General features: G+C 34.0%; 1 protein-coding gene across 1 annotated transcript; it reads right to left on the bottom strand.

The window, feature by feature from the left end:
• Positions 1-559: 559 nt before the first annotated feature.
• LOC128207022 (uncharacterized) lies at positions 560-7923 on the bottom strand. The gene is made up of 6 exons (XM_052909816.1): positions 7820-7923; positions 5234-5315; positions 4197-4360; positions 2990-3152; positions 2052-2170; positions 560-1556 (listed from the first exon to the last, which is right to left on the bottom strand). Exons 1-5 carry the CDS (start codon positions 7860-7862, stop codon positions 2077-2079), a joined length of 546 nt encoding a protein of 181 aa, XP_052765776.1. The 5' UTR covers positions 7863-7923; the 3' UTR covers positions 560-1556; positions 2052-2076.
• Between the last annotated feature and the right edge of the window lie 16127 nt (positions 7924-24050).

The raw sequence follows: 24050 nt of genomic DNA, 5'->3' as shown, positions 1-24050 counted from the left end.
CTTCGTTTCAGCTCTTTAAATCTCGCCCTAAAGCCTTATCCCTAAATAAGATCATGGGCATCGTCTTAATTCACACGTCAACAAATCATAACGGTAACTTAAACGTCATTTGATAAAGTCGATTTGTTAATTGATTTACGTCTTATTTCTTGTTGGCTTAAAGAGATATAAAATCACAGTATACGCCTTGTCAAATAATGACAAGACATGGGGAAATATACATTGTGTTAAACCTTCCATTTCGTGTTCGTTGCGCCTTCCTTTATTGCGAGTTCTAAACGTTTACTTATTGTCTTATAGGTCTTATAGGTACTGCCATCTCTTGACCATTATCAGGACAATGTTTATTTTTGTGGTGCGAAAGAGGCAAACATTTTTTCTCGAAATTGTTAGTACAGCGTGTACCGAACGTGCTGTCCCTAACTGTGTTAATATTCATTGACCCTGCTTTTAAAACGAAGTTTTGACTGCATCTGATGGAGATTCATTAAATTATTGTACATATGCTTGATTAAGATATACAAGTGAACTTCGATCCATTTTGGCAATTTAATTGAAATCAACAAGAATTTGCTTATGATAACACTAAGTCCTGAAGAAAAATATTATACATTTTTTCCATGTAAGTTTGTATTGAAATGTACATTTTTAATATGAAGCAACATGAATATTAGCCAAGGCAGGTATAACATCTAAATTTGCAAATATATTATCATACCGAATACACAACATGCATATATGCCAATATATGTTGTAAATATTACGTCTAAACATACTCTTTATAATTATTCATTTCAGTGTGTCATGGCTGGAATAGCGTATAAAAACAGCCAATCTGAAATATCGAACAAACTTTTGTGTTGATTTCCCCCATTACAATTTTCCTCAGCATGCCTATTTTAGTTGATAAGAATATTTGCTTATATCTGTCATTAGACATCATAGATTATTATTATATTGCTTGTCTTCGAATTATATTACACAGCGGGAATTACCGCATTTTCACCTTAAGGTTTCATACAGTTGATGTATAGCAAGTATATATGTTCAGTTGGTTCAACGTAACGAGCAAGCAAAGTAAAAAAAATTCTGAAAGCAAACAAATAATGATTATTAGGAAATATAAGCTACTTTTGATTGCTATACAGAGCTATCTTTATTGTTGATAAGCGTACTCTCTAATTTCAATGTATTAACTTTCTAGTCTATGATAAGAAAACAACGAATAGAAAAGAAAACCCGAGCTCTACTCTTTGATATAGCACGATGACTCGTATATTAAAGAAACAACTTTAAATCAACATTTACGATTTAGCATGGTAAAACAATGACGTCATACAATAAATCGTCATTGACATTGGTGTTTGATAATTCACATATGTACGTATATTGATTATCTGGTTTCCGTCACAGCAATGGGTCACGTACGATGCTCCTCAAAGCAAAGGCCTTCCAGCTTACCATGGGTCACGATATAGCCTGGCCAGTGGAACACTTGATCTGGTGACTTGACTTGACTGTGTAGGTGCCACGGACGCCGTTGGTGCGTCTGGAAACTATAACAATTATTGTATCAGAAAAAAAGTCCCCTTTGAATAAGATTAATACTATAGCCAACATAATACATTTAAGAATTGAATTCTATTTACAGGCGTTTTATTGATGCAACATTCGAAAAAGAAATACTACTAATTTGCGTAAGGGGCGAAGTTTATAAACAGTAGACGTTTCATGATAGTTCAGTGTTAAAACAACTTCAGTGTTAAAATATATGTACATGTTATAAAAGAGGTTCGAGTGCATAATGTTTTGCGTAACTTGCATTCAGAAGTGCTTCACGAGGAAATGATAACCAAATCGGGGGTTTAGTCATTTCAGATTGCATCTGCTCGGCACAAACGCGCAAAATTGTAAATAATATTTTGCATCTTTGATAGAAACCAAAAGTTATTAAAAACCGAAAACTTGCAAAATACGCCATTGATTTATATCCGTATCTAACATAATTGTTCAACAAGTGAACATATGATTCATGATGCATACATACGCACACGCAACGTTGCTGATTGACAATTGTTATATATTTCTGTATCTGTTTAATTGCATTAACATCACGTTTCTCATTCTTGAAAGGTAGCAGAAAAGGTAGTATATGGCTGTGCTGGTCAAACTGTAAGTACAAAAACGGAAAAACTAGAATTTCGCGAATATGATAAACACCCATTATCTAAGTTAATGTCATCATAACCTTGGCTTATTGATTCCAAAATCAAAATGGATTATCGACTGACCCGGACAACTTAGCATACCAAGTTTAAAGACGCCTCACAAAGTTGTTCAACACTTAGTAACCGCTAAACTGTAATCGCGGTCGACGACGATGGACAATGAATCAGTTTGTGTTTGTCAAACTTAACATAAGGAACAACTTCTTACAGGAGACAGAACTACAGAATGTGTCTCGATATCAAAATAATATTTAAAATAGTTAAGTTGATAGCATATGCCTACAATTCTGGCTTCGACAATTCCTCAAAAATATGCCACAGTTCAAAACAAGTATGTTTGGCCTAACCCGTCCTCTCTCATTGTTTTGGCACCTCATGTAGCATTCTTGCTTTTACGTTTTGTAGGCGTAAAACAACCTAACTACCTACTAACCCCCCCCCACAAACACACACACACACCTATACATACATACAGTTATATATATATGCATACCCTCCCACCAACCTGCGTATCTAGCTACCCATCCATCGGCTTTGGGCAACTGTGTTTTGTTTTCAATTTGCCTGCCTAATCAAATAAATAACCTAGTGGAAATGACAGTACTGACGTTATCCGACAGTTATTATTATTTATATAGTGTTGTGAATACTTAAACTGTTGAGGAAAAAGGTGCAAAACATTGTTTTTAAATCAATAAAATAATCCTCAATAAGGTGAATTCAATTCAAACTGTTTAACCAATTTCATTAAAAAAAAGTACCTTATCACGCAAATGCATGTTATCACGGTCTTCATCATTGAACCTCCATTGGTACTTCCGCCATTACTATAATACTTCCAGAATACACTTAAGGAACAAACTTTTCTGAAGCAGCACTGATATCCATCAAGAATTGTGCACCAAACATATTCTGCAAAAACACCTGAAAAAAGGAAAGTAATTTGATTCATGTTTTAATATGAACTATCCTGTCTTGTTCACTAATTTATTTACATTAAAGAAATGTAAACACTTTTGGTAAAATGTTTATGTAATCAATAAAGTTTGTTAAACAAAATCTCATGTCCAAGTACAGGCTGATTTGTTCAATTCTAAGAAATACTTAAAATGATGCATTTTTTTGTTGATACATAATTTAAAAAATGGGCATGTCTTAATTAATAAAATATTTTAAATTTATTGAAATTAAATTAAGGTTACCAACAACGAATAATGATGCATTGAAAAGAAGTTCGTGTGCATAATTATTAATTTAAGTTATTTGCATTCAAAAGTGCTTCCCGGGAAAGAAATGGAGACAATATGTTGGTGGTTTAGCCCGATCAGTCTGCATATGCTTGGCACATATGCCCGAACTTGTAATTATTATTTGCCGTCCTTGATAGAAACCGAAAATCTAAAACTGATAAAATACGCCATTGAATTACGGGTGACACTAACATAATGGTTCAACTGGTGTATTTGAATCATAATGAATTAATACGCACCATCACAACTTTTCTGATAACAAGTGTCATATATTTCATTTTTCTTTTAATTTCATAAACGTGACAGGTGTTTGTAAAGGTTTAAGATTAAGTTTAAAGCGAAAATCTGATTGAGAATAGAATTTGGATTTTGAACTATTTTAGAGAATACTAGGTTAGTGCCGTGGAAGGAGAAAGTTTACTTGGCAAGGCGGAGGAACTAATCGGTAGTGTGATTCTACTGTCACTTTTCAAGAGAAATAGCATTTAAATGGAACGTCTTAACATTAATAATAATAAATACGTTTGTTGTATTTACACCCTCGAGCTACATTTTTTGGATCTTAAAATGGTTTGATATACGGTTGGGTGACGTTACAAAGCTGTTTTAGAACGAAGGATTTTTCATGTTTCAAATTTTGTGATTTAACGACATTAAATTATGTACAAAAATGGTATCTGTATTTTATCTTCATCAACCGCAGCTGGATTATACAGACCTTCTTGATTCGGAAATGTGGGGGTCGTCTGGAACATATGACCGCCAGTAGAGGTCATGGCTACCCCCTCCGCAGAGAATTGTGGTGGCAGATCAGGATTATCGTTTCTCCGTCTCTCATTTGGAAGATGAAAGCAAAAATACTGTATGGCTATGCAGGTCAAACTGAAAGTACACCAACAAAACTAGAATTTCGCGAAACTTATGAACAACCATGATCTTAGTAAAGATTATCAAGACCTTTATTTACTGATTCAAAAGTCAAGATGGACCATCGCCTTACCACCAACCGTGTGTATATCAAGTTTAAAGACTCCATTAGAAGTTGTTTAAACTTGATTATTAAAAAACGAAAGCGTGACGCCTACGATGCTGACGTGGATGCAGGCGTACTCGCCAGGGAGAGTAACCTCAATGGTTTGAAGTGCTTTGCAGAAGGAATCAGAGAGGACTACAGGGTGTTCATCGATATCAATATTATAGTTGCAGTTTAGTAAGTTAATAATCAATGCACACAATCACAAAGACAACATTGGCGATGGCAATTTTGCAAATAGGACACAATTATAATAGAGTTTTTTTGTTGTTGTTTATTTGTTGTTGTTGTTGTTGTTTGTTTTTTTGTTTTTGTTTTTTGTTTTTTTGTTTTTTTGGAGGGAGGGGGGGGGGGCTTACCGCTCTAATGAAAATAACCCCAACCCGAAATTTGTTTCAGCTTCTACTGTTATAGTTTTATTTCGTCTTCAAATTTAGGAGGTTAAAAACATTATCTACCCACCAACCTTTCTTACTACCCACACCTCAAATTCGACTAAGGCCCAATATATTTTTTTTAAATTTCATATATCCTCATGGAAATAACGATACTTACGTTGTCAGAAATATGCTTTTTTATTAATTATACATTTCTTGTATATACCAAAAATGGTAAGAAAAAGTGCAATTCATTGTGTTTAAATCAAACAAATAAAACAAATAGTACTTCACTCATGTGAATTGTATTAAAAAAACCACAACTATTCTAAAACTATATATTACCATGCAAGGCAAATGCATGGGATCCTGTTTCCTATCATTGCACCATCATAATTGGAGTAGCTAAAATCCTCTGCAAAAACACCTGTAAAAAGGAAAGGAAAGCAATGATCATTTGCAGTGTGGCTCTAAATATGGATTTTATTTAAAATGTTCGACCACTAGGCTTGTCGTTGTATTTTTCATTGTAGTTTTATTATGAAATCGCCCTTCATTTTCACTTCCTTTATTTAAAATGCATCAAACTTATTCATTTCTCTGGTGAATATCAGAAATTTGTTCTAGTTATGCTTAAGTTTCACTATGAGTTTTTCAATGACGTCACTGTGGTGAGTCACAATGATGGCGTCATTTTACTTGCTTAATCACACGATGTTGATTGTTATGTTGTTTACAGGAATGAACTCATAAATGGCCTTATATTAAAGCATAACATAATCATAATTGTATTAATTTGTAAGGAAAATTGATCTATTGCCTATTTAAAGATTTTATAATAATGATTTTACGTGAAACTTCAATGTTACCAGTCCCTAGTTAGGATGCAAAGATGTGAAAATATATTTTAGATTATTACCTTTACTATTATTTTTTTTATCTGTTACATTTTAATTAACATCAAAATTACTGTTATGATATGATATGAAATATCAATTTGTTTCATAAAGCTCTTGCCGTGAAAACTTTTATAATATTTAAACTTTACATTTTGAAACTTTGAAATAAAACTTTAGCGTTTTTATTCCATGATTTTGGATGAAATATGGACATTTATTCGTGAAATAATAACTTTGATATTTTTACTGCAAACCTAGGGAGTGAAAAAATCAACTTTTATAACTAATTTTAAGATCAAATGTAGTAACTTCCCCTTGATTACAACTAAACAGATCATATTGAACCAGAAAATGTCGCCAACAATAACAATTTGATAATTATTGAAGGATGCATCAGTTGAAATCAGACATATTTGTAAAAAACAAACTAACCATTTATTAGAAAAAGGGGTAATCCTGTACATCAAAGGTTTCTCGAACTTTTGGGCTGAATGTTCGAACATTTGCTTTCGTACACAACAAATTACAGGCAACTGCTCGAACATAAATTTTATATTGTCAATCAAATATCTATTTCACTGTTGTGCTTTGTAATTCGAGTTTCTCTGAAATTTAACACACTATTAACTGATGTTTTATATAAACCCCACCCATGCCTCAAAAAGTATCAACAACCTTCACCCTTGTATGTGGAAAACGACCCGTCTTCAATGTAATGACATCGTCTCTGAAAGTGAGGGATGACTGTTTACCAATGTAGTATGAAACAAACTCTAAAACTAAGATAGATGCTTTTAATCCAATGATATATCGCAATTGAACTGCTTTCACATTCGAACTTTAAAACAATTGTTCAGTAAATGGTGTTTTAAGTTATTTTATTATTTATTCATGCCCTGTTTTATTTAAAAAATATATTATCTATTAACCTTTATATTTGGAACAAAGATAGGTTAATAAAAGTTAATTAATAAATGTTCATGAAACTTATAAAACAAACTACCGCGAAAACTATTTATCCACGAATCGGAAATATAGAATGACAGCTACATCATCAACTGTTAATATTGTGTGAGGGGCGTCCCACAGGTAGCGGAGTAGCAAACAGTCTTAAAAGAAGATACATTAAGAAAAATAGATTAATATGCAAAGAAACTTATAAAAATATAAATGAAACGGAACATTGTTTTATTTTAGTGATTTTTTTTTATATAAATGACACTTAGTATTATTCCGTTAAGCCAGTTTTCCCTTTTCGGACAATGAACAACAAAATATTTTTAGTTTCATAATATGCCCATCAATATCATTAAGATTTTTAGAAAGTAAAAAATCCAACACAGCGTATTGAACACTCTGTATAACGCTACTGGTGTCGGACCACAACGAAATGTTTCATAGTCGTTGTATCTCTTCAAATAATTCTTAAAAATGTTTCTCCCCATCTTAGTAGTTTTTAATGGAGTATTCATTGTAATCTGTTTTAATGATATTATGCATGACATTTTTCATAGATGGATTGATACAAAGACTTAGTCACTTGTACATTATAGATACTGACTTTAAGCAAATGATGATGACACAAACCCCGAAAGTGTCTTGATATGGTTTGCTGTTCTTAATTTAACAAAGTGTTCATAATAAGAAAAAACATTGTTTCAAAGCTGAAATCATTTCTGGAACTTCGTACTAAACTGGTAAACAGGAATCATTTTACATATACTAATGCATATAGTTTCGTTGTTTACTGACTCCTACTGTCGTTTTCTTAATACGTGTCTTGCTTGTAACATTTTTTTTTTCAAGAAAGAAAATTAAGTATCTCAGGAACACATTCAACTAAATATATTGTCAAAATGACATTTTTTTTAAAAGAACTTAATACATTACACCATTGAAAATATGTCAGTATATATATGTGAAACCAGTGTTTTCTTTTCGAACACTAAACAAGTGAACATTCATATTTTTTCATAGTAATCCGTTTAGATATACGATACAAAATAAAAAAGATAATTACGGAAAGAAATACCTGTGATAACTGTTAGAAAAATAGACAAAACAATCCCGCTCATAATTTATCGATGTGTTTTCCGTCCACTCAGTATATATGCGATTCAATATTAAACTTCAGGGCTCGATAATTGCGTATTTAGTGTATATTGTCACATGATGATATTTGATAGGTTGGTATTACTATAGTGTCTTAAGACGAACAAGCCAAATAAATTTTCCATTCTCGTTTTTTTCTGCCGTCGGAATGTGTACCGTATTAGTAAATTACAATCTCCAATGTGTTCCCGTGTAAACAGCACTACAAACAGAAACATTAAAATGGTTGCATGCTTCTGTGTATGTATGTGATACTATTCTATTACGAACTACAACAAAAAGACAAACGAACGATTCGCGGAACAACCGTATCAGTCTTTAAATTTAAATTCACTTCAAAATTTCGTATGAAGCGGCTATTTCCCTGACAAGCACTCTGATGATGGCATTGAGATGTACAAATTGATGTAAACATAAACATCTTTGTACCGGCTCGAGCGTGAGCTATATAAGTGAGGTTGGGTCCAGTTCTCTTGTTTGAAGCTTTAATAGCTACTTGGTAATCTCCATTGAGCGTAATCGACTTAGTTTGGAGGTGTGTCAGAATCAAAGCCATCATCTTGTCAGGAAAATGGCCGCTTTATACAATCCTTTCAAGTGAATTGAAATTAATGACTGATAATGTTTTAATGTAACTCTTGAAAAAAGTATTTTGATATTTGTTATGACCACTATTGTATCATTCATCTTTAGACAGATAGAGAAATATGAATTAATAATGTTGTATTCCATTCATTATTGTACACATGTACAGAACAGAATAGATATTTCATTTAAGCATAAGTATAATCCGTCGACGTGCACCATCAATGGTTTAACCTACCTGTTTTGAAACATAGGTCTAACATTAAAGGTCAAAATTAGTAAAAACATTATTGTTTGAAATCATGATTATTGAAGTTGAACAAAACATTTAGATGAGCTGTTCCATATGAAACAAAATCAAATCTAAAGCATTATTTACATTTTTAAATAGATGCTAGACACTATATTTATACTGAAAATGTGTCAAATGTGCAATAAATTGTTTAAATACACTGTTTTTTTCATTGTGTTAAATTCAAAATAGGATAAAAAATAGGCAGTTAAACAAAATGAGCACTCCCTCCCACTTTGTTTTAAACAGTGCATGAGAAACTAACGTGTATTTTTTTGGCCGTATTACAAATTTAAAATTGTGCAAAAGACAAAATAATTGCATTATTATTAAATGTCTATTGAGTACACGAAATGGTGGTTATCTGGATTCGTCATTGATTGCAAAATGTCCTTAAACAAAAGGCATCGTGAATCTTCTTTATTTTGTGGCTCAGATAATTAGGAATGATATCAATGTTTTGAAATGTTCGTGTTTGTGTTTCAAAAGTTAATAATGCTTAAGCAATAACCTCATGTAATCATGTTATATCTATATTGTGCTGAAATGTTTGATCTAAATACATATTGTCATAGCATTTGAATAATGATTTGAAATATTTTGTTCACATCGTGGGAACAATAAAGTAATTTAAACAGCGAATACTTGACCCTAACCCTAACCCAAACAAATATTACTAATGTTAAACATGATAAGATTAGGTTTAAATACAGATTCACAATGATGATAAGCCTTGTACCATTGAGTATAATACTTCTACAAAGGTTTAGTGATGTAATAGTTTTAAATATAGTATTGATAAATACTTTAAGCTGCACTCTCACAGATTGAACATTTTGACAACTTTTTTTTATTTTTTGTCTTGGAACGAGCCATTTTTTTGCGACAATCCATTGAAACCAGTTATATGATACTGCTGACAAAAACAATAACGCAGATTGTTATATATAAGTTTTAAAACTGATGTTTTATGCATTCTTCTTAACCCAAACATTAATATTCGAACGGAAATATGAAATTCTGCGATCTTTTTTGTCAGCTATCTTATATCTTATTATGTAATGTAAAAGTGGTAAATCTGTGAGAGTGCAGCTTAAAGTTAACCAGGATTAGAAAGCCCCTAATGTTCGGTGTTCTTCCCTTCGGAACTTCATAGCACCGGAAATCACCCTGTCTTAACTGTTAATGAAAGGTTGAATAGATAGTACACTTTAAAGCGTACCTAATTTAGGTCAATGACTGATAATGTTTCCTAACAAAATGCCTTCCATCACTCATCTGTTTTCGGTGTGTTATTTTAATGAAAGATTATCGGCTGTGGTAAGTTTATTAATATGTTTTAAGAAGTAAACGAAACGAAACATAGGCATGTTGAATCAGGCCGTGCCAATATGTTTCTAAAGATTTATTGCATTCAGTTCACAAGAGCAGACCTTGGTTACGGATCACCCTAGTACACAACACCTTTGGAAACAATATGAAATACACTCCTGTTTACCAAATGCATTTTAACTTTTCGTTCTTATTTCAACGGATAACGGTCGAAAAATTACTTACAGTGCAATTAGTCTTTACCCCGTGCATCTAAACAAGGTTTATATCTGAGGTTTTGACAACGGGTCTTGTCCCTTACTTTTCGTTGTATTATTACTTCCATTAAATATCAAAGCATTATCAACAACACCGGTTTTGATTGTTAATATGCTTTCGAATTTTCAGTTTTTATGAAATTAATCATTTTCTAGCTATTACGTGAGCATTTTGAGATCTTGACTTATACAAATTAGATAAATAGCCATTCATCAACAAACTCCAACACGCAACATGCTTTATTGTTTACGCCAATTTAGCTGTGAAATATTGACAGAATTTGACAGGTTTATCAATGGCCTATACAAACGCTTTATCAATTATAATCTAGTATCTGCATTCATCGCAGCAAAAACAGGAGTGGAATTGTCTTTATTCTTGAATATAGAATTAATAAAAATTGGTATATATCATCCATACATTGATATAATCGTAACACAAGGATTGTAATTTAATAAAATATTACAGGGTTCAAACGTTTCATTTGATACAAATGGCTATGTAAGTTAATATCAATAATGACTGTTCATGTTCAATACTATATCGCAATGGTATAGTTTAAAAGAATATACATTTACGCCAGATGAAAACCCAGAAGTACAACTTCAGAACATGCAAGCCGGAATGTAAAGGAAAGCTCTTGATACACGTTCTAAGCGAATCTTAGCTATAAGACATAATTATACTTATTGCTTCAGCGGCCCGCTATATTTAATACGTGGTGAGTAAAAGGTTTATGGAGACTTAAGAACTTGGTTGAAAATATGCGTCTCATTTTCCTAAAAAAAGTAAGTACTTTTGAGCTGAAAATGTAGACACAGTCAATTTTTCCCTTGAATACATGAGTTGTCGTTCTTACCATAATGATTGTCTCGTCATTAAATAAACGGTGTTACTTTTGACATTAATAATGTAGACACAGTCTATTTCTTTTACAGAGTTGTCTTTCGTACGTTTGTTTTCGCAACGTTTCTTGGCACATACTTAAGTGCAGACGAGTTAGCTGACGATAAAGATATAGAGTAGAGTTGCTGACCAATTGCTGACCATATAGACAAAGAAGGAAAAATATAAGTTTAGATTTTTTAAGACTTATTTTCTTTAATTTATTTGATATACTCCTTAAAGTGTACTTAAAGACGGATGTTATTGAAAATGTCAGTTCATTGAAATGAATAGAGTATTTTTTTTTTTTTTTTTTGCTGGTTTGGTGAAAATATGAGAAGATATCACGGATTAAATTACATTTTAGGTGTTTCAATTACAATTGTTTGAACCAATGATTTTAATTGTAAATGCGGCTTTAAATGTTAGCCACACAACTTGTGGAAAACTATCTTCACTACATCAAAGAACGATCAAAAGAATGTTGCTTGCCAATCCATCATCATTTTAATTAAGAAATGATTTCTCTTTAATCTGTTGTATGTTCGAAGTTGTTTTGTGGAAAACAAGGTAAACTGTTGCTCATGAAATGTGCATATGATGTAAAAAAAAATAAAGCATGAATCATTAATGGCGAAATAAGTGTAATCTTTTCATTTTTATTTATTATTTGTTCATAATCTTGTAAAGTCCATTAAGCCTGAAAGCATGTTGTCACATTTCGCACAAAGCCCCTCGGGGTGTTGAATTGTATGGTCATTACATTTCATGGTGAAGTGCATATAGATAACCAATTAATGCCTCATTCAGAATTTAATGACATTTTTTAGCTGCCGTATTGATAAGTTACTGACCAATTACTCAGCTGACCAATGTAACATATAGGGAAACTTGACTCTGATGCATTGTAAAGTTAGTGTCAATTTACATAGTGATTTAACTAATATGTTATTGAAACTTATTTTCAATATAAGTAACTAAATGTCCCGAGATTTGTTACTGAATATAAAAATGGGTACCAAAATAAAAAAAATTGTTACAGCAGTGCTTGTGCAAGAACTGTAACTTTGGTTTGTCTTATTTATGTCTTTTCCCGAGTAAGCAAGTGACATATTGATTTAGTGCTGTCTGTCTGTCACAAAACTTTGTCCCCAGTAAAACTTATAGTTGTACTGAAACCTGGAAGAAGTGTTTAATATAAAGTGTAGTTGTCAACGTGCACAACTTCATGAGTGCTCTAACCTATGATGATGGCTGGTACCCGCGTAATCAACGTACACAACTTCATGAGTACTCTAACATCTGGTGTTGGCTGGTACCCGCGTAATCAACGTACACAACTTCATGAGTGCGCTGACATCTGGTGATGGCTGGTACTCGCGCAATCAACGTACACAACTTCATGAGTGCCATAACATCTGGTGATGGCTGGTACCCACGTAATCAACGTACACAACTTCATGAGTGCTCTAACATCTGGTGATGGCTGGTACCCGCGTTATCAACGTACACAACTTCATGAGTGCGCTTACATCTGGTGATGGCTGGTACTCGCGCAATCCACGTACACAACTTCATGAGTGCCCTAACATCTGGTGATGGCTGGTACCCGCGTAATCAACGTACACAACTTCATGAGTGCACTAACATGTGGATGGAAGCTACCCGCGTAATCAACGTACATAACTTCTGTGTGCTCTTACATCTGGTGATGGCTGGTACCCACGTAATCAACGTACACAACTTCATGAGTGCGCTAACATGTGGTGATGGCTGGTACCCGCATAATCAACGTACTTAACGTCATGAGTGCGCTAACATGTGGTGATGGCTGGTACCCGCATAATCAACGTACACAACTTCATGAGTGCTCTAACATCTGGTGATGGCTGGTACCCACGTAATCAACGTACACAACTTCATGAGTGCGCTAACATGTGGTGATGGCTGGTACCCGCGTAATCAACGTACACAACTTCATGAGTGCTCTAACATCTGGTGATGGCTGGTACCCACGTAATCAACTTACACAACTTCATGAGTGCGCTAACATGTGGTGATGGCTGGTACCCGTGTAATCAACGTACACAACTTCATGAGTGCTCTTACGTCTGGTGATGGCTGGTACCCACGTAATCAACGTACACAACTTCATGAGTGCGCTAACATGTGGTGATGGCTGGTACCCGCGTTATCAAGGTACACAACTTCATGAGAACTCTAACATCTGGAGATGGCTGGTACCCGCGTAATCAACGTACACAACTTCATGAATGCGCTTACATCTGGTGATGGCTGGTACCCGCGTAATCAACGAACACAACTTCTTGAGTGCGCTTACATCTGGTGATGGCTGGTACCCGCGTTATCAACGTACACAACTTCATGAGTGCGCTTACATCTGGTGATGGCTGGTACCCGCGTTATCAACGTACACAACTTCATGAGTGCGCTTACATCTGGTGATGGCTGGTAGAATACAATCTCATTGGTTGAAATATTGTCAACGCAAAATTTGACGCAAGGAGTGCGTATCAGGTGAGTAGAAGTAGGGGGTCCCATAAACACCAGCGAATGTTGAAACTGGCCTACTACTTAACGATTGCCTATCTGCAATTTCATTGGCTGAACATTCTGGTAATACTCCAAGACAACTTACTACATAGGGATCATAAGTAGCTATAAAGTCTTTTCCATCAACGTTATACTAATTTCGACGACATCAAGGTTAAATGATTGCTATTAATTCATAAAAGTTGTGTGTTTGTTATGACTTTTTGTTCTGATCTTGGTCCTGAAGTTTCCATACTCCCGTTATCAAATTCGATCGGACATGGCTGAATTTTGCAAACATGTATTTCTGTTTTATCACATGCGTAGCAGATATTGACCGGACACAAACCACTATCATCAGATAGTCCGACAAACTGACAACGTGATATTGACGTTGTGTGGCTTGTTACAGGTCGTCATATTATGGTTGCCACACATTCATTCAAAATCTCATAATCAAGGACTGTTTGGACGGGAAACGAGCCACTATTGTTCGTAAGATGTATATATAAGTCCTTAGTGGTGCAATAACCTTAAAGTTACGGACTCTGGTCCTGGGCGTGACACATCGTCTTCTTATTGTTGTCTCTTCTACATTTTTGTTTTGAAATCTTACTAGGAATATGAAATTCTTGGACTGGACACGAAAGCTGACGGACGGATGTGACGGACGGACAGTAATGACGAAGCGCTAAATTTCTAATTTCTAAATAGCCCGCACATCATTTTGTGAAGCGGGGTTAAATTAAACAGGATTATATAAAAACATACTGTATAATGAGTGTATTTAACTTCGTAAAACCGACTAAATATATTTTCTTACGCGAGCAAACAAATGTGTCATAGACCTAAACAGGTGAGACTGAAATGTTAAACCAAATAATATATACATACAAAATACTTCTTCGATTACATTGTTCTGAATATTGACAAGCTTAGAACAGTTTACAGTGAAAACACTGGCGATGCTTTTATTAAAAGTCTCTCTTTCATTGCGTTTTATTTCCTTTACGACTATAGCCTGAAAATGGTAACTAAAGCACTACATCACAATTCTACAAATAAAGATTGTGTCAACTTTATATTGAGTTTTAATTTCTCTAAAGACACGGCAAAACTAGTATTATGCCATGAGTCGGTCTATTATTACCAGATAATTGTAAAGAGTGGATGTAAGTAACCTTCTTTCAAAATATAAACGGCATCATAAAAGTGACAATGCAGTCAAGTCGGCGTCAACAAAGGCACATCAGAACATCTTAACCAATGCAACAATTGGATAACAATCAACAAATAATTTGTAGTCTATACAGGTCAATCGGAAATGGCGTAAGCTCTGCGACATTTATCATTTTTCTTGCAATAAGATGTGTTATTCGTAGAATAAGCAAAACCGTCCGCCATGAAGTTTGCTCAATTCATCCAAGCCATCTTTCAGAAAAAATGCTGCATAAATTGGACTTGAAACATCCTTTGCGTATGTTGCCCTATACTTCTTCTTGCTTGATGGAAACGGATTTGCAAATTCCTCTTTCTTATCATCATTCTTCTTATCGGTGGAGCCAATCAACATTCCGAGAGCAACAAGTTTGTCTTCATCCGGGAAATAAGCCAGAATCATAGCGCCACTGTCACCGGGTTCACAAAATACATGTTCATTGCTTGTCCGATTTTCAAGCATAAATGTGGTCATGCTTTGTGCCTGCTTTGAGTAGAAATTTGTAACAACTATTTTGCCAAGTCCAATTTCTTCTGATGCAGCGCCAACAAGGTGAACTAACATTCCTGCAAACGATACGTCTTCTGTGTACGGATCGAATGTAACATATGTCTTCTCCGTGCCTTCTTCAGTTACAAACTTGTTGTAACAGTCATTTGCAAGTTCCGAATAAACCTCAGCAGCTGCGATGTCTGCACCTTCATCATTAGTTTTCAAAATATTACCAATTATCTTATCTTCTACCTTCAGCTCCGAGTTTGAACAATGTATTGCTAGATGTCGAGAAAACAGTGCGAATACTTTCTTTTTGTCGTTCGTATCATCTTCGTCCTGAAGTGCAAAACCGGCAAGCGTTCCAAAGGATTGGTCATTGTTACAAAAAATGGTATCACCTGATTTGATGAAATATTGTAGTCCTTTTGACACGTATTTAAAGTCAAGGTCGACTTTACCAAATCCGAATTCCTTCAAATTTGATATCAGGTTTTCTTCAGTTGTTTCTCTGTTCTTTACCTCTTCGTCAATCAAAACTAGAATCGTTCCGAATCTGTCGCCACAGCCAAGGACATTTTCAGATTTTGAAATCATTTCGAGCATCTGAAAAATATTATCAATGACCCTGCAGCTTTCATTGTATTATAATTATTGATATACTGGCACCTGGATATGAAGTTTAATTTAAATAAACAGCTGATGGCGTTAAAATTACTCTTTATCATCAATACCAAATTATCGTAAATTATTTACTGACAATGACACTATGTATATCCAATAATAATTAAATGACATGACATTACTTCTAGGACGTCCTCATTTATTTTTTTAATAATGTAATTTTATCTGAAAACATAGCTATTTTATTCATTTTGTGAAGAAGCTTGCATGAATTATATGATTATACTTCGTGTCTGAATACATTTTGAGTGAATGATAGATGGTAAAAAACAGTGGCATACAAGTGACAAAACTGGTTCTAATAACAAATAAACTGGTTTCTTCACGTATTTAGGCAAATCTATTTTTTAATAATGCAGAAAGCTTACAAATTGATACAGTGTAACACAATATGTTATTTGCGTATTGTCATTGGGTAATGCAAAGGGTCATTTTCATATGTTTATTAAAAAATAGTTATTACATTGTATTGTTTCCCGATACCTGCGGTAATGTTTAGGTGTACATGAACACAATTAAATACATTTTATGACGTCATTCGAACTGATGTGTTGACTAGTGAACACTTTTGTCAAACAATAATTTGTAAAGCTTAGTTTATTTGTTTTAGGTTCGTTTTCATATTAAACCAAGATAATGGCATGTGGTCATTATATATTTGTTAAAGGAATGCATTTCAACAGACAGCATCAACCTGTTGTTATATAGTAAAACACCCCAACACACTGTTTGATTATGTAAGCTTTTAAAAATATATATACATATTTACCTAAGTATGTAGTGAAACCAGTTTATTTGTTATTAGAACCAATTTTGTCGCTTGTATGCCACTGCTTTTTACCAACTATCATTCACTGAATATGTATTCAGACATGAAGTATATACCTTTTTGTCTGGTCTCTTCGATTCCTGTGGAAATTCTGGGAAATCTTCAGCGGGTAAACGGTTTCTTGAATATAACGCTCGACTTTCTGCGAAGAGTTCTTTCAGTTTCGGTAAAGAACTTTTTCTGTCATCGCTTTGCTGCCATGCTCCTTCTTCTAAAACATTGCATACAACTGTTTTTGAGCATGTACGATCAAGTGACAATTTATAAAAAAAAACACTTACACAGTATCATAATTGGACGAACATTTATCGTGAAACGAAGTTATATGCACTTAAACTAATACTAAAACTTTACATACGAACTTAAACTAATTTGAAATTTCGACTGCTTCGAGTTTCCCTTTTCTTGTCGGTGTATTATATATTTAATGTTAATAATACCAATATGGTAAAAAAATAATACCCTTCTGATAAGATCTTTCGTAAAGTATCTTTAATGTATTTATTCTTTCTGCTAGCATCCTGTACGTCCATCTTTTAAGCAGTTTTGGAATCTCCATCTGGATCACTGTCACCTCGCTATCACAAGTGTAAGCGATTAGTCGGGTCAAATTGGTTCTGTCATGATTGCATTGCTTGTTTTCGCATATTACAACAAAAACACATTCCCGTTCTGGTTTGATGGATTTTCTGTATCTTTCTCCGAGACGAAACGCTTGTTTTTGGGCATCAACATGCGATATGATAACCAGAGGTGCAATCTGACCTTGCGAGCAAATGCTCTCAAAAGATTTGATTTTTCTCTCAGCGCTGTCGAAAGTCGAAAGCCTTTCCGCAATAAGCGAAATTTCAGCTGGTAACGATCCGACAAATGCAAAGTAAACAGATACGCTGTTTAGATTTGAAAGGAACGCTTTCTCGAGTTGTAAGTTATCAGGAATGAATCGAGGGTCAAACGTTGGAAGAACTTCGTGGTACTGCGCCCATATTTCTTTGACTTGCGTGCAATGGTGGACGAAACTTGGCCATTCAGAGCTCAATGACTTTACGGTATAAACTAGGCTATCATCTTCTTCCACTGAATTACAAAAACATAATAGTGTGTAGTTCAAAGTAAAATTATGAGAGTACCTCAACCAATTTAGTTATATAGCAAAACACTTGAAAACCAGAAGACATACACAAACTCGTTCTGTGTTAACCCCGCATTGTAAGTCAATGTGCACGCACGCATCATTATAATCTTACAATTTTTTTTAAAAGCTTATACGTGATCAGCACTTGTGAAACGTTCAACCCACTTTCTATTTTTTTCTACAAGGAACCAATTCATCCCGCAATTGCTGCAACTATCTCTTTAACTGCAGAAATTTGGTTTAAAATCAAAGGTGTTCTTGCCGTCCGTAGTGAACGATTTGGACATCTTAAATACGTGATAGGCCAAATTAAATAACTTAATAGATCTAAACAGATTGACGAGTATCTTACCACCGATAGCACCATGCTGTTCTGATCTGAAATACAAGAACATGTTTGATTTCTTTCATATCAAGCAGGCAATGACCTTGTATCGTATTACTAATTAAATTTCATTCCGATAATGGGCAAATGCCTTCCAAAGAGAACAAATCACCCTCATCATAACTTAATTGGAGTCAATAAAACTAAAAAGGATTTAAGAGTGTGTTATTAGTAGCACATATCTTCTTAAGAAAGAGTTACTTTTTTAAAAATGCTACGCAATTATATAATACGCATACACAATGCATACACACTTTTTATAATTAAACGGTGGTTTAAACTTTGAATTGACGTAAGTGATATAGCGCCTGTGACCTTTTAATAAAGGAATAAAACAAGTTTTTTGGGTCGTGAACATTTACAAATGCCCACAAAAAGCAAATCAAGAAACATAAATTTTTGATTGGTGCTTACCCCATGGAGAAACCTACCTAGCGTTAGGTCTACTAGCTGGTCCAATATTCAAACCTACCCCAGGGCATGCAATAACCCTAAAATGTGTAGTTTAAAAGAAATCTGATTGAGGTGTCTTATGTTTTGATCATAATAAACTGAAAGTAGTTTACAATTTAAAAATAAATATTTTAGTAAACAAAGCATTGATGAAAACATAATGAGATGTTGGTGGAACGCTCGTAAGATGACAAACGTCATTCGGATATCAGTGGTATTCTTTATCGGTTAGTATTTTCAAACTTTAATATTTAACAGAGAAAGGCAATCCTAAGAAAATAATATCGTCTAAATAATCGATGTACGTTCATTGCCTTCACGTAACATTTCAACTACACTCATACTATATATTAGTTATATAGAAGGTTGCACAAACAAAAGAAAGTTGCAAAGCATTTCAGTTAATTTATTTCACTTGACATTTTAATACAAACATACTTGGGAGTATGTAGAATGCAAATTGCAAAAAGCAAAACATTCCAGTTAATTGTTTTCACGTTATAATTCAAGTACAAATACACTTTGGAATTGAACAATAGGACAACATCTACCATTGCAATGACAGACATGTTTATACAACCTGAATTAACAACGTGCATCATATGCATACTGTTACATACCTAACTTGTTTCACTTCTTTCAGCTCTTCATGCAGTTTCTGCATTCTCTAAACATAAAAAGAACGAAATATATAAATCAGAATTGCACAAAAATGATGTAGAGGAGACGTTGCGTTTGTGAAAGATCTTAAAATATTTTACCAAAAGCTATATTGCAGGAATTAAATGCTTACTTTTGGTGTATACGGAGACATATTGAGATCTTATACTTGAACCAACATTTTTTTTTCTTTTCATTATATGGCAAGGAATGATTTAACATGATATGAAATTATAGTGTTTACAGAAAAGCTTGCCAAACTGCATGACTAATCATCAATCATTATGATGATGTCAATAAACATTAACACATATTAGATATGAATCAAATAGTTGAGGTTATTTCAAGTGTCTGATTTTAAAGTTTAAACTGTTCTTCATTATCAAATTCATACACATAAATGATATATTATATTGCTGCGCATACTTCAACTCATACCTTTTCAGATTGTTCTATGACCTGCTTCGCTTGTAGTAACTCTTTTTCCAACGCATTTCTTCCCTAGAAACGAAGAGGCGATTTTTATAAAATAGTAAATCATGCATTGAAGTGAATTTTTAAACACTATCATACATTACATGTGCTACATGCCAGTACCAACGTGATATCACTGTAAATATACTACTCAAAATTTGATAAGGATCACTTGATTAGTTATTTGTAAAATCTTAACCAAATAAGCATGCTTATTTAATTTCAAAGCGTTAGTTTTATCCCTTCGTAGGCCTCTAGAATGTTCGATGATTTTGATTGTATTTCTACCAGCGCGTGCACGGGCGGCACGGAAAACTGCATACCCACGAAATAAGGCGTTTTGGCATACATGTAACAACTTAAACATGTGGTCATTTCTTGTTTTTCGCTTCGTGTATTCGAATTTTACGTGGACCATCTACCACATGTTCAAAATGCCAAACAGAAGACGTTTAACTCCTGATGAAATGCATGTTGGCATTGGAATGCTGGAGGCAGTGTTGTCTCAGAGGACTGTGGCAGAACACCTGAATGTGTCACAAAGTGTAGTTTGCAGGATGTGGAATCGTTATCAAACGAATGGAAATGCTCAACATCGACATGGTGGTGGTCGTGCAAAGGCTACATCTGACGTCCAGGATCGTTACATTGCGGTTTTAGCCAGACGTAACCGCTTTCGTAACGCCGCTTCGTTACGTAATGACTTCCAGAACGCCAGTAACGTAAGAGTTTCAACGCAAACCATAAGACATCGTTTGCATAGTGCTGGCTTGATGGCACGACGACCGGCAATTCGCATCCCATTGACCCGATACCACATCCAGGAGCGATTGGACTGGGCACGTCAACACGTTGGATGGACGTTAAACGAATGGACAACAGTGCTTTTTACAGACGAGTCAAAGTTTTGTATTGACTTTAAAGATCGACGTTCCATAGTGTGGAGGGGACGTAATGAACGTTTTGCTCCAGTTTGGGTCGCCGAACATGCCGTTATGGCAAGGGCTCAGTCATGGTATGGGCCGGAATCAGCATGCACGGAAAAACAGTTTTACACGTAATTGAAAACGGTACGTTGACGGCTGTTCGTTATTGTAACAAGATCCTGGACGTTTATGTTCGACCGTTTGCAGGTGCAATCGGTCCTGATTTCATTCTCATGGATGATAATGCGCGCCCAAACAGAGCAAAACTCACAAACGAATATCTGGAAAATGCTATCATAGAGAGAATGGACTGGCCAGTTCGTTCCCCCGACATGAACCCGATCGAGCTTGCCTGGGACATGCTTCAAAAAGCTGTTTCTGCTCGTCCGGTCCAGCCAATAACGGTCCCTCAGCTCAGAGCAGCGCTTCAGGAGGAATGGGCCAGACTCCCTCAACAACAGCTCCGGAGGCTTATCAGCAACATGTGGAGGCGATGTAAAGCTGTTATTGACGCTCGTGGACATCACACACGCTACTAACATTGGTTTAATAAAAGTTCAAAGATATTCTGTTGACTTTCACAATTTGTTGACAACCTGATATATGCCTGCTTTTGACCCCTATCATGTTTAGGTGTCCGTTTGCTTGAACGGAATTGGTTTGGTACTGATTTTTTATGATATTTGAAACCTGAAACAATGCCATTTGATAACATTCAGTGTTGATATATCGTTTTCTTGAAATACGTATGTACTTTATATTAAAAAACATGATCCCTATCAAATTTTGAGTAGTATATGTGCGATAATATTCATCAACATGTTTGTAAAAACAATTGAACTTTTTCTGCATTGTCACGGTCGTGTTTCACTTAATTCATCTCGTCATACAGTTAAACGTTGAAGCATTAGCTCTTGTTTCATACGTTATTTGTACGACTGACAGTTATTCTATATTCGAGCTTTTGTGGAATAACGAAGATCAAATGATCTTATGCAGAACACATGTATAATTACTAGTGTATGTACGAACATATGATATTGGCTTTTGTGAACAGGTACGTAGACATTCTACCGGACGACTTTTTTTTAGTGCTCATATTTTTACTTCCAAAAAACAAATAAAACTAAATTAATTTCGCTTAGAAAACGGTTGATAAGTAATTTGGCACGTACCTTGTAAATGAATTTCAATTTTATCGGACATTTTTCACAAAAAATTAAAAGCTGTAACAAATTGTATAGAAAAATGTAAACCTTTTATTGTCCATACGAAACAGATGCTACAATAACATTACTATAAATAGCGGTATAACATGTCGTTTGATATCATAAAATTGAAGAACATTTCTTGTAAGCATTTAGAAAATGGCCAAGATCAAATAAATTTCAAAGACTTTTGGCCCTTGCCTTGTGCACCGAATATTCATATAACAGCATTTGATATTAATTGTTTCTCTTTTTTTCAAATAACATTATCATTGTACTTTTAGTTTGATCTCTGTAGATATATGAGATAAAAAGTGGACCAATTTTAAAAAGCCTCACTTTTTCTGAATTATCTAGCTATATGTTCGATACTTATGTTATTTAAGTGAGAATTCTTTACTTCAAAATCCATAACCTATACATTTGATACTTCAGTTAAAAGTCCTTTCTTGATTGTTAGTTGTTTTTTATGTAACCTTATAAAAACCTTTAATTTTTAATAATGCAATTTATATATACATAACGCCTGAAATTCGCTGTAACTCCCATCTACAATTTTTTACATTGAAATATGTCTTGTTACGATATAATATGGTATGTCATATTAGATCAACAAACATGTCTATAAATAAAATGTAAACATAATAATAACATAATTATATAAAAAAAAAAATAATGTTGACTATTTCAAATGTTTGAGTGTGCTATAAATTTGGGTCAGTGAGAGCGGGGAGGTTATCCCCAAATCTTCTAGTTCTATTTGATTTAGGTATTGTTTCACGATTTTAGCTCAACACACAGTTCTTACATTGTTTGTAAACGTGTTAACATTGTACTACATTATATATCTGAATTAAAGAAAATTACGAATTGTGGTATATAATCGCACGTAGACATCATTAAAGCTTAATTATAGTATTATTTAACTCGTTCTTCTCAGGTTCTACAGGAACATACCAACGTATTATATTAAATGTAACGGGTCAATATCATATACGGGTACTATTAGATATCTCTAACATTTTTATCAATTTTTATTAGAATTTAATTTAATTAGAATTATTAATTGTGATTTACCAAAAAATTAAGGTTTACATTTTATCATTTAAATAATAACATGATTTATAAATTAAAATAATTATCATGTCAGTCAACATTTATACATTTGAATATGCTTCAAATCGTTGAGATTATTTTGATGTTGTTGTTTTTTAAGTTTTAACTTCCATTTATATTTGTTATGTATAACATGTTTTTACCTTTTCAGATTGTTCTATGACCTGCTTCGCTTGCAGTAACTCATTTTCGAACGATGTTCTTGTCTGAAATGGAATAGGCGAAAATTTAGTTAAAAAATATAGACCAATTACAATGATACTTAAAACGTTATTTCACATAAGTGTTATTCATTCATGCTTTGAAATGAATCCTTACACGACATACACCGTTTGCTAATTGACTGGATCAATGTGAATGATTTACTACAAGTGATATCCATGTTAATCTGTACGATAATATTAATCAATGTGTTTGTTAAACATATCACCTGTCTGGACATAACAAGGTCCTGTTCCAGTAGTCTAAGCTCATTCAACAGAACTTTCTTTGTCTGAAAACGTAAAAGGATTGAGTATTATGTTTTAAGTATGAATGACGATTATTGTATTTTCGAGCGTTTCGACGAAAAGCAATGAACAATTGGTTTTTCATTTCATAAAATTTCATAAATTATTTCACTTCAGACACACAGAGGCACAGAAAGCCAAAGATGAGATAATAAA

The sequence above is a fragment of the Mya arenaria genome, chromosome 10, assembly GCF_026914265.1.
Source record: "Mya arenaria isolate MELC-2E11 chromosome 10, ASM2691426v1".
Classification (NCBI taxonomy): domain Eukaryota; kingdom Metazoa; phylum Mollusca; class Bivalvia; order Myida; family Myidae; genus Mya; species Mya arenaria.
This window is presented reverse-complemented; position numbering and strand designations above follow the sequence as displayed.